General features: G+C 37.4%; 1 protein-coding gene across 1 annotated transcript in view; it reads left to right on the forward strand.

Annotated features, from left to right (window-relative positions):
* The window catches only part of STXBP3 (syntaxin binding protein 3), a 62483-nt gene that overhangs the window by 45258 nt on the left and 4279 nt on the right, over positions 1-12946 (forward strand). The window contains exons 12-17 of the mRNA XM_070486955.1: positions 1238-1303; positions 2093-2173; positions 3574-3712; positions 4003-4109; positions 4654-4746; positions 6423-6508. Of these exons, the coding sequence (XP_070343056.1) occupies positions 1238-1303; positions 2093-2173; positions 3574-3712; positions 4003-4109; positions 4654-4746; positions 6423-6508 (572 nt within the window). The remainder of the gene's footprint in view (positions 1-1237; positions 1304-2092; positions 2174-3573; positions 3713-4002; positions 4110-4653; positions 4747-6422; positions 6509-12946) is intronic.

Here is a 12946-nt window from a genome sequence, read left to right on the forward strand (position 1 = left end):
TAACTTGATAAGAAACTTCCAAATTCTTTCCTAAAGTGGCTGTGCCATTGTACAGTCCCACCAGCAGAGAATGAGAGTCATTCATTGTGTTTTTAATTTCAAATATTGCGTTTAGTTCTAGGACATTCATTGAATCTTTTTTTTAACAAATTCTAATTCTCTGTTGAAGTACTCTATCTTTTCCTCCATTTAGCCCATCTTTTCCTCTGTTTTCTTTAGGATAAATATATTATTTCAAAGTCCTTGAATGCTAATTCCAGCATCTGGATCATCTTGGGTCTACTTTATTGACTATTTTATGACTCGAGTATCGATCACTTTTTCCTGTTTTACATGGCCAGTAATATTTTATTGAACATTAAAAATTGTGGATGATACATTGCACAGGCTCTAGAAGATATTCTCTCTGCAAAGAGTGTTGAGTTTTCTTCTGGTAGGCAGTTAATTTTTCTGATGAGTAACCTTGGTTCTGTTGAGATTTCATGTCAGACTTTGTTATGGTGAGTGTATTTCACTTTTGCACTTAGTCCAAAAACATAGTCCTAGGACTGAATGTTTGGGATGTTCACTTAGGACTCTGTTTTGTCTGAATCAGAGAATGCCAGTGTTTTCTTAGCACTAGGACCCTTCTGAAATCTCCGTCTAGCATTTAGCCACTCACCGCCTATTCTCTGCTGGCTTTTAAGAGTTATGCCCTGTCCATGTGCAGCTTAGAGTTTGGCCAGGAATCCATAGGCAACCCCTCTACACCTCTTTGGGTTATGTTGTGACTGGCTTTTCTCCCTTTAGCACTCTGCCCCCAGACCCTACGTCAGCAGACCCAAACTCTGATCTCTTTCCTCTGCCCAGAGAGATGGTTGCTTTCTACTTGAACTCTACTTCCTTTCACTGTGTTTTTGAAAATGTCCCAGGGAAAAGCCAGGGTGAGGGCAGGGATCGCCTTTTGTACTTTCCTTTGCTCAAGTGTCTTAGCTGTGAGCCCGTTTTTTTAATCCATTCCTAAAAGCTGTTGTCTTGTTTATTTTGTCAAATTTTATTTTTATTTATGGATGAATAGTAATTTTGATATTAGCTGCTTTATTGTGGCTGAAACTGGAAACCTCTTGAATTTGTTTTTGTTTTTTAATTTGCCAGATATTTAGTAAATTAACAAATATTTAAAACTGCTGTATTTTAAAGATATTATATAGAATAACTGAATCATAAGTTTGCTTTAAAAATGTTTGATTTTTCCTAGACATCACTTAGTGCCCTTACCCAACTGATGAAGAAGATGCCCCATTTCCGTAAACAGATTACTAAGGTAAGCAGTATTTTGTATAAGATACCTTATCATTTTTAGTTTATTAGTCCAGCCTGTTCTGTAGTCAGGTTTAGCAGTGGGTATCATGGAATGCTTGGTGTTAGTTGTCCTCTAAAATTGTACTCTAGGATTAAGAACTATCCCAAATATCTAAGCTTCTCAATAATTTTCTCTCTATGTATAATCCAGATTTATCCAAATCCAGCTTAAACTTTTTTACATATTTGTCTTGAATAACCAAACGCAAAATTTAGTTATTTGTCAACTTAATAAGAAAATTCAACATTGGATTGGCCAGTGGTGGTTATTCTACTTAGTTCTTTAAATTAATAGTTATGTGCTAGTAGATTTAAGAGCAGTTAAGCTGTGTGGGCAGGTAAAATTTTTTTTGGTGTTCCAGTCCTTTTTACAAGTCATTATCAGAATAATCTTCACACTTTTTTTTATCCTCTTGCTCCCTAGTCAAGAATCAATAATACAAATTCAGACTTTTTCTGCTGGACTTTCAGGACTTCATTATTTTTTTTCTCACCTTATTTTTCATTACTGATAAACCCAACACACATTCAACCTTTCCATTCTGATTTTTTGCTGTTGGTTGTTTCCTATAGATCATGTTAATTCTTACTTTTTCTTTTTCTTTTTCTTGAGCTGTTTCCCATGTTTACGTGGTAGCTCCTTTCCACCTAAGCCGATACTTTCCTTCAGGCCCGTCTCAAAAGTTTAATGTTATCAATTGCACGAGAAGTAATTAAAATAATTTAATGATTGATGTCTTCTGTTTTTCAGCAAGTTGTCCATCTTAACTTAGCAGAAGATTGCATGAATAAGTTCAAGCCTAATATAGAAAAGCTCTGCAAAACTGAACAGGTATGTGCAGAGCCAAAGTACCTGTGTTCATCGTAGATTTCTGGAATGAACTTTGTAACGTAAAGCCTAACTTTTTGTTCAGTACAGTGCCCTGAATTACAGAATCTCTCTTAGAAGGGGACTCACCTAGGCAGTATTTAAAACATCATTCCCCACCAGTACGTATACAGTATCATGGATAGCAGTCCCTCCTAATCTGTGATTATGTATTTCTGGTTGAATAGGATGATCTAAGTGTTTGGAGCATGATTTCAGGGTAGCAGTGTTGGCAGGCCTTTCTTGGTGGCTGCAGCTTTTTTTTTTTTTTGAGGAAGACTAGCCCTGAGATAACTACTGCCAATCCTCCTCTTTTTGCTGAGGAAGACTGGCCCTGAGCTAACATCCATGCCCATCTTCCTCTGCTTTATATGTGGGATGCCTACCACAGCATGGCTTTTGCCGAGTGGTGCCATGTCCACACCTGGGATCCGAACCGGCGAACCCCAGGCCACTGAGAAGCAGAACTTGTAAACTTAACCACTGTGCCACTGGGCCAGCCCGCTGCAGCTTTTAATGTAACACCATGTAGGTACACTTAACTAGTTTGAAGAGGCTTCTTGTATAATGCCAAAACTGTTTAGATCAGTGTTGTCTACTTGAAATAAGAGTGCAAGCCATATATAATTTTAAATATTGTAGTAGTCACATTAAAAAGGTAAAAAGAGAGCCAGCCCTGACAAGCCTAATGATTCAACTTCAGCGCTGTCACAGCTTTGGTGGCCCAGGTTCGTTTCCTGGTCATGGAACCACACTACCTGTCTGTCAGTCGCCATGCTGTGGCAGCGGCTCACATAGAAGGACCTGCAACTAGGATATACAACCATACACTGGGGCTTTGGGGGGCGGGGGGGAAGAGAAAGATTGACAACAGATGTTAGCTCAGGGCAAATCTTTCCCTGCAGGAAAAAAAAAAGTGAAAAGAAACAAGTGTAGTTAATTTTAATAATATATTTGACTTAACCCAATACACTCAAAGTATTATCCTTTCAACATGTAATCAATATAAAACTTATTGGTGAATTATTTTGCATTCTTTTTGTCACACCAAGTCTTCCAAATCTTGTGTTTTAATTTATAGCACATCTTAATTCTGACTAACCACATTTCAAGTGCTCAATAGCTGCGTGGGGCTAATGGCCACCATATTAGATAGCACAGGTTTAGATTAATGATTTCCTTCTCTGAATTATTTTTTTCACTTTTTACATTTTCTATAGTCAATCGCTTACAAGTGATGTCTGCATTTTCTTGTGAAATGTCATCAGTGTTCCATTAAAATTTGACAAGATTTAATAATAGATATTTTTAACTGAAAATTAATTTGGATTATAGACCGCTGACTGTATTTCATCTTCATTAAGGACTTGGCACTTGGAACTGATGCAGAAGGACAGAAGGTGAAAGATTCTATGCGAGTACTCCTTCCAGTTCTACTCAACAAAAATCATGATAATTATGATAAAATAAGAGCAATCCTACTTTATATCTTCAGTATTAATGGTAATGGAGATTTTGTTTATTTTCCTGAATATAGTAAAATGCACAGCTCTAAAAGCACTGTATAATAAGTGATTTGCTGTTGATCATAGAGAATCGTAGAAAGTTCAGTTAGCTGAAGTTGGTTAAGATAAATAAAAGGAAAGGTAAGAAATTGGGAGAAGACTGAAGGGTATGTAATTTAAATGTTTGCTTTTTATCTAAAAAACTTCATTTATGGTTACTACCTAAGACCTAGAAATGATTGTGGTAGCAATTATCTGACTGTGCACTCATACTTTTACTTATCTTAGGAACTACGGAAGAAAATTTGGACAGGTTGATCCAGAATGTAAAGATAGAAAATGAAAGTGACATGATTCGTAACTGGAGTTACCTGGGTGTTCCCATTGTCCCCCCAGTAAGAAATCTTACATTCTGTTTACACTAATATATATGCGGTCGTTTGCATTAAATACATTTTCTTATATGGAAATCCATGTGGACAGTCTTCTTGATTTCATTCTATAGAATTATAAGTAAAAAGTTTAAAATTTTGTTTTCCATATACAAGTAATTTCGACAAATACATTTTTCTAGTGGATTTATATCTTATAGCTTCTGTTGTAATTTGCTGTTTATGCTATTCTCTTTATCATTCATTTATAGCAAATTTTGAAAGAACTCTGTTTAGAATCTTACTCTTTTCCGAGTTTTATAGCATTTTGAGTAAACGTATTTTCTTATACTATTATAAGTTTTATCATTAAAGCACAAAATACTGTTCGGTGAAGTTATGTGACCACACCTATTCACATTTTTTGAGTAGACATGTCCACTCTTAGTTTTAAGTCAAATAAACATACTCTTTGCTGTAAATTAAATATCTTTGTTAGAAGAGTTAATAAGACACTATCATTAAATAAAATTAGTGGTTTTTAATTTTTTTCCTCTAATGACATTAGTCTCAACAAAGCAAACCATTAAGAAAGGATCGATCTGCAGAAGAAACTTTTCAACTCTCTCGATGGACACCTTTTATCAAAGATATTTTGGAGGTAAGAGTCATTAAATTTTACCTATACCCCAAGTGCCCTTCTGCAGAGTGTTCTTTACTCTTGGTATATTTATCTGTCCGTCTGAGCATATCTGTGGGTCAGGAATTTTCTGCAGCACTGGGAGGGTTCACAAAACAAGACTGTATCTGGGGTCAAGGGAAGAAACAAACTCTTGAAGACTCTTTCCTTGAAAACTTCAGACAAACTCACTCCACTGACTGCCTCAAAATAAAGAAAGAAATGAGCACACATGTCCTTTTTGGAAAAAAAGCTGCCATTGTTTTAAATAACTGTATGTAACAGAAATATAAATAATTGTTTGAATGAAAGTTCAACAAATAACATTTGTATGTGACCTCTATTAGAAAGTTAGACTCCAGTATTCTTGGAAATGTATTTGTGATTAAAATGTAAACCTCATTGTAGTTTGCTGTTAGATCCAGATGGTTGATGTCTTCAGTACTCTTTGCTTTGAGAAAATACTATTCCATTAGAGGAAATTGGAAAATGAACTACTAAAAATTGCATTATGAACTCAAAATCATGACGTTGATTCTTCGGTCATAATCATATAGTTCCATTTATTCCGGTTTTCCTTCGGCTTAAACCCCAGTTTCTACTTTCCTTTGGGAACTAATTGTGTATAGTTTATTACTATAATTTTTCTGTTTTGCTTGGCTAATTTTGTCATTCACACATGCTTAATTAATCATAGGTGAAAAATTTAAAGAATTTAGACTTTGTTTTCTGCAACATAAGATTTTTTTTCTTTACCCATAACAAGGATGTAGAACTAAGTAGCTTTTCTTGGCTAGTATTTTAAAAATAAGAATTGACTTTCTCAAATCCTTTAACAGGGATTTGCATGTTAAACTCAGAAAATCCACTTTTGGCTCAGTAGCAGCCTAAGGCCTTCAGGATTTCTCCTGAAACTTGGTTTGTTCGCTTCTTGCAGTCTCATTGAAATATTCTTGGACTACTGAGTACCTTTTGCCCACTCCTTATGCCCATTTGTACTACCATGCTGTAAAGCAGCGGTCTCCAAACGTTTTTGATCCTGGACACTTAATCATAAAAAATGTGAACGTGAACCTACAGTATATGACTATTTATTTATAAACTATATATTACTGTATTAATAAAACACAATCTGTATACAATATATCCATACACATAAGTATATCATAAAATGTAACCCTAAAAAAGAGGAAAATTTTTAAAATGAAGTGAAAAGGAAAACTTTCCTCATTCCATTGGATTGTCTTGAATACCTCTAGTCCAGGCATGCACATCCTATTTTAAAGCTACTGCTTTAGACTCTCCAGGAGCCTAAGAGGTGTGTCAGGACTAGGGTGGTATTTAGAAACCCCTAGCACTCTGGAGATAAAGGTCCTGGTAAGGCGCCCAGAATTCTTACACCAATGTGGGGACGCTCCAAATGAAGAGATAAAGGCATGCAATCAATATTGGTTTAATAAATAAGTAAATGATTGCATTAATTTTTGAATCAAGTAAGATTTGTGAATTTCAAAGAGAGGACTGACCTTATTTTATTGAATATTTATATATCCTTATGTTCTTTAGTTGTAAATACAAGTTTTGAGTTTTATGCAAGACAGACAAAATCCTGGAATTTACAACGCTTTCTTGATGGTTTTAACTCTTTTCTTCCCTAGGATGCCATTGATAATAGATTAGATTCAAAAGAATGGCCATATTGTTCCCAGTGTCCCGCAGTATGGAATGGCTCAGGAGCTGTAAGGTAAAACCTATAATTGAAAGTGAGTGAAGTTTTCATTGTGATGTTGCAGACTAATAATTGAAAGGCACTCTTACATTGGCAACTCTCCTTGAAGCACATAGTCACTTAAGAAGCAGTTTTTCTTTAACTGTAACCTGTGTAAATGAGTCCAGGTAAGTAATATAAAAATATGTTTTATTATAAAAAAAATATTTTCATGAAACTAAAAAAGAAGATTTCCCCTTTGTCTCTTTTTTCTTCACATAGCAGAAGACATTCTAATCCTTCTTTGATAATTTTTTTGTGGTGAAATATTTGGAACATTCAGAAAGCTATAGAGAATATTCTAATGCATACCCTGTACTTAGTGTCCAGATTAAGAAATGAGTCGTTATAAATATAATTCAAGCTTCCTGTAAGTCACTCTCTGGTTTTATTATTCTCCCTTCCTTCCCTGTCCTGAATTTGATGGTTGTCATTCACCTATATATCTTTATACGTTTTCTGCATATATTTGTGTCTAAATGATGTATAGAGTTGTGTTTTGCAGGATTTTCTCTTGGTCTTCGGCTTTCAGCAGTTTAACTATGTGTCTAGATGGAATTCTCTTTGTGTTTATTCTGTCTGGGGTTTGTTGAGTTTCCTGGATCTACAGGTTAATGCTTTTCATCAAATTTGGAAAGTTTTCACGCATTATTTCTTCCAAATTGTTTTCTGCCATTTGTGTCTCTCTCCTCTCCCTTTGAAACTCCCATTACGTACGTGTTGGAAGGTTTGACGTTGTTTTCGTGGGTTATTGCGGCTCTGTTTACATTCATCGTCTTTCTTTCTGTTCTCCAGCTGTGGTAATGTCTGCTGATCTGTCTTCCTGTTCTCTGATTCTTTCTTCTGACATCTCAAATCTGCTGTTGAGTTCAGCAGTTGAGTGAATTTTTCATTGCAGTTATCATACCTTTCACATTTAGAATTTCCTTTTTTTTTAAATTTTCTCTTTTGAGATTCCCTATTATTTTCTTTAATTCTTTGATCATATTTATCATAGTTGCTTTGAAGTCTGTGAGATCCTAGATCTGGGTCCACCCAGGGTCAGTTTCTATTGATTAGTTTTTTCCAAAGTGTGGGTCACACTTTACTATTTATTTGCATATCTACTAATTTTTAGGTGAAAAGTGGACCTTTTTGATAATGTATTATAGCAACACTAAATTGTTTTTTGTTTTTATAACTCATGTGGACTTAAGCTGTGAAATTATTCTCCCCTGCAGTTTGTAGCCACTGATGTCATTGTTGAGGTTTTTTTTAATTTTAATTTTTTGGCTTGTTTTCTAGTGGTTGCCCGTGTGTCTCTGTAGTTTGAGGTCAGCCAGTTATCTGGGCAGAGGTTGTGTTTAGATAGCTTGAGCCTGTAAAGCTTCCATCCTCTGCTGATCAAGCTGAGTGTGGATTAAGAAATGCATTCCAGGGGGCTGGCCCCGTGGCTTAGTGGTTAAGTTTGCATGCTCTGCTTCGGTGGCCAAGGGTTTCCCAGGTTCGGATCCTGGGCACAGACATGGCGCTGCTCATCAGGCCATGCTGAGGCAGCATCCCACATGCCACAGCTAGAAGGACCCACAACTAAAATAAAATACACAACTATGTACTGGGGGGCTTTGGGAGAAAAAGGAAAAAATTAAATCTTAAAAAAAAAAAAGGAAATGCATTCCAGGGGCCAGCCCTGTGGTTTAGTGGTTGAGGTCAGGCCACTCCACTTTCGTGGCCCAGGTTCTGTTCCTGGGTACAGACCTATACGACTCGGTACCCCTGCTGTGGTGGCAGCCCACATAAAAAAGAAATGCCTTCCAAGTCACAGTCAGTTCTTGAGTCCCCCTTTCTTTTTTTTTTTCACTTTTCTCCCTGACTCTCTCAGGCTTTTCCCCCACATGCATAGTTTAGCAGTCACGTAAGATGTGTGGAGAGCTTGTCCTTGCATTCTTTGGCTTTCTTACTTCCAGAATTTCCCCATTAAATTTCTGGCTGATTTGCTGCCTACCCAAAACTGGGACTGAAATGTTGGTCTACCAAAGCTGCAGGTCTTTCTGTTCTGAACCAGGTCCACCTTTTTTTTTTCTTGCTGGGAAAGATTTGCCCTGAGCTAACATCTGTTACCAATCTTCCTCTCTCTTTTTTTTTTTGACCCTCCCCAAAGCCCCAGGACATAGTTGTATGTTCTAATTGTAGGTCCTTTTAATTCTTCTGTGTGAGCTGCCGCCACAGCATGGCAACTGACAGACGTGGGTGTGGTTCCACACCTGAGAACTGAACCGGGCCGCTGAAGTGGAGCATGCCAAACTTTAAGCGCTAGGCCATCAGGGTTGGCTCAGGGCCACAACTTTTAACCAGCAGAGCTGCAGGATTTCGTATTCCCTCTCCCACCCTACCTTGAATCAAGTCTTCCACCTCTGGCGGTAAAGCTGCTGATTTTCACAGCTAGTCTCAAGTCAATAAAGCTATAATTTTTGCCAACTGAGTTGGAGGAACAGTGGAGGTTGGGTGTAGCCTCAAGCTAGAAGGTCATTTAGTCACCACCACCGTTCTTACTTGATATGCTAGCATATATTCAAGAGTAAACGCTGCTTAATTTGTTGTCTGCCTGTAGTTGATTTCCAGTTGACCTGAAATGGTTTTTCCCCCAGTTTCCTCCAGGTTTACACTTGTTTTCTTAGAGGGGAGTCTCCTGACCAGCTCATTCCACCACGACCACAAGTTCTCTCTGCAGTTATGTTTTTAAACTTAATGTAAATGGTGTCATATTCTGTGTCCTCCTGCAACATGGTTTTTTTGTTCTCCTCAACATTATGTTTGTGAAATTTATCCCAGATTCATACATGTATAGATTTTCACTGCTGGTTGGTGTATTCTTATAAGTATTACAGTTTATTCGTCTGTTTTCCACAAGATGATAATTTAGGCTGTATCAAAGCTGGTGCCATGACAAACAGTATGCAGTGAGCATTCTTGTACATTCATGTGTATTTGAGTATCTGTTTTCAACTGATGACTGTTTCTTTTGCTTTATTTTTTCCTTTTCTGCTGGTTGGGAAGTTATATAGCCTATTTGTATTTTTGTAGCAGTTAGCCTTAGAATTTTAGTATACTACTTTGACTCGATAAAGTAGGAGTTTAATTAGTATCTTTGCCCTCCTCTTGAGCAATACAAGAACCTTAGAACAACTTAATTCAAATTGTTATGAATTTGACATAACACCCCTTAAATGTTATCTTAATACTTTAGTTTTGCTCAACTTATATCTTTTTTACTTCCCAAATTAATGATCAGCTTTATTATCTTTTTTAGTTGTGTGTGTGTATTAACCAGTTATTGCTCACCACTGCTCCTCACATCACCTTTTTTGGGCTCAGTTACCTTCTTTTCTGACGTATATCCTTTAGAAGTTCCTTCAGTGTGGGTTTGTCGATGGTAGAGTCTTACGTGTTTCATGTAATTTTGGATTCTGAGCTTATTCCAGTAGCCAGGGTTGAGAAGTGGGTGCCTTCAGAGAGGTTTTGTGTTTGCTTCTGCTGGGGTTAGAGACTTTTTCTTTTATATGTTAATTTCTCAGAAAGGCCTGTGTTGCAATTATTGGGAGAAGCTTCTTCGTGGTCTCCCCTTGCTTCCTCCTCCCCAGGAAAGATTCGCCCTGAGCTAACACCTGTTGCCAATCTTCCTCTCTTTTTTTTCTCCCCAAAGCCCCAGGACATAGTTTATATTCTAGTTGACAGTCCTTCTAGTTGTTCTGTGTGAGCTGCTGCCAGAGCACGGCTACTGACAGCCAAGTGATGTGATTCTGTGCCTGGGAACCAAACCTGGGCCACCCAAGTGGAGCATGCCGAACTTTAAGCACTAGACCATCAGGGCTGGCTCTCCCCTTGCTTTTGAGGGTGTCCCAACCTTATTGCAGACTCCCAGTCCCTACCTTGCACAGTACCTAAGGCTGTGTCTTCTTTGTTCATTAAACAGGTAAACACCCAAGCCATGTGTTTGCCTAGATTAGACTAACACTCCATGAGGCAGACCAAGCCTCAGCTCAATTTACTACTCTAGTTTTTTGTTTGTTTGTTTGTTTGTTTTTGAGGAAGATTAGCCCTGAGCTAACTGCTGCCAATCCTTCTCTTTTTGCTGAGAAACACTGGCCCTGAGCTAACATCCATGCTTATCTTCCTCTACTTTCTATGTGGGACACCTATCACGGCATGGCTTGCCAAGCGGTGCCACGTCTGCACCTGGGATCCGAACCGGTGAACCCCAGGCCACCGAAGCAGAACGTGTGAACTTAACCGCTGTGCCACCGGGCTGGCCCCACTACTCCAGTTTTTCTCTTCCTTTTTACTGCTGGCTCTTGGAGATTTCTCTTACTTGTTTACTTTCAGCTGTGGTTTTAAAAAGATGTTTGCTCTTATTTTAACTAATACTTCTAGGAACTTTCCCGAGTGAGATTTTCAGGACCTAGGGATTTAGTCATTATTTTTGTATCTCAGAGTATAAAACACTAGCACAGTTCTTACACATGTATATGAAACAAATTAAATATAATCCCATTGGCCTAAAATTGCTATTCAGAAGTTTAAAAATTGTTAGAATCACATACTTGTTTTGAGTAGTATTATCTCCTTTTCTTTTGCTTTCTTACTCTTTCTCTCTCTTTGGAAAGGTTTTTAAACCAAAGTAGCACTTTTAGTATGTCCTTGATTTATTTTGTATGAGAACCAAGAATGTATCTTGTTCCTCTTTTATCTTTCAAAACCAGCTACTAACTCTCTTTACTTTTTCCTGTTGTTTACTGCCTTGTCATTCCTTAAGATGGTAGATGAAAGTTATCATTCCAAATGCTGGACTAAGACATTGTTGAAAGTTCACTGTTGGGTCCCACATTGTAGCATTTGTGGTCATCTAGGACATGGTTTTCAAAGTGGGTAACAGGATGATCTATTGGGTACTTATTTTTACCTAAAAAAGGGATAAATTAAACTTTATTTATATACTGATACACATGTATAATTTATAAACTAATATGTTTTTAATAGATGTACATAAATGTTTATTTTGAAATATTTGTTTACTCTTCAAATAAAAGCTAAGAATTTTGACCAGTGGGGTATGGGAAAAAGAAAGTGGTTCCTGAGCCAGCCCTGGTGGTCTGCTGGTTAAGAGTCTGGCTTTCACCATCGCGGCCCAGGTTTGGTTCCTCGTCGTGGAACCACACCACCTATCTGTGAGTTGTCATATTGTGGTGGCAGCTCACATAGAGAACTAAACTAACAACTAGGATACACAATATGCACTGAAGCTTTAAAAAAATAAAGAAAGAGGGCCAGCCTGGTGGTGCAGCGGTTAAGTTTGCACATTCTGCTTCGGCGGCCTGGGATTCTCCGGTTCGGATCCCAGATGCAGACATGGCACCGCTTGGCAAGCCATGCTGTGGTGGGCGTCCCACATATAAAGTAGAGGAAGATGGGCACGGATGTTAGGTCAGGGCCAGTCTTCCTCAACAAAAAGAGGAGGATAGGCAGCAGATGTAAGCTCAGGGCTAATCTTCCTCAAAAAAATAAATTAAAAAAAAGAAAGAAAAAGTGATTCCTATGATCTAGAGCAGTGCTATCCAGTAGAACTGAAGCAGTGAAGGAAATGTTCTGTGTCTGTACTGTCCAGTGTGGTAGCCACTAGTTCAATGTAGCTATTGAACACTTGATATGTGGCTAGTGTGACTGAGGAAGTGAATTTTTAATTGTATTTAATTTTAATTAATTTAAATTTAAATAGCATCATGTGGGTGGTGGTTACTGTATTGGACAGTGCAGATCTAGAGCAATCTCAGGGAGGAAATGGTAGAGATAATGGCTACTGTTTGTTGAGTGTTTTTCTGGTACCAGATTCCATACTTAGTGTATTCTGTAAATTATTCTGTTTAGTCCTGAAAACAATCCTTGAGGTTAAGAGAGAGGGTAAGTAACTTGCTGAAACTCATATTGAATTAGAAGGAGTCAGAGTTGAAACCCAGTAAGAAGAAAACAAACTAGAAAGAGGGAAATTATAGTAAAGATAAACAGGTAAAATTAATGCAATAGAAATGAGAAAAGTAAAAGTAATAGGTAAATCCTCCCCCCCAACAGAGTTGAAACCGGGTGAAATTCTTTTTTTTTTAACAACTTTATTGAGGTATAATTGACTTAATAACATTGAATATATTTAAGGTGTACAGCTTGATGTTCTGATACATACATATTATGAAATTGTCATCACAAGCTAATTAATATATCTCTCACCTCCACATAATTACCGTTTTCTTTCTTTGTGTGTGTGTGTGTGGTGAGATGACTTAATTTAAGATTTACTCTCTTAGCAAATTTCAAGTATAAATACAGTTTTGTTAACTTTAGTCACCATGCTGTACATTAGATCTCCGGAAATTACTCATCTCGTAT

Source organism: Equus asinus, chromosome 16 (genome assembly GCF_041296235.1).
Source record: "Equus asinus isolate D_3611 breed Donkey chromosome 16, EquAss-T2T_v2, whole genome shotgun sequence".
NCBI classification, from domain to species: domain Eukaryota; kingdom Metazoa; phylum Chordata; class Mammalia; order Perissodactyla; family Equidae; genus Equus; species Equus asinus.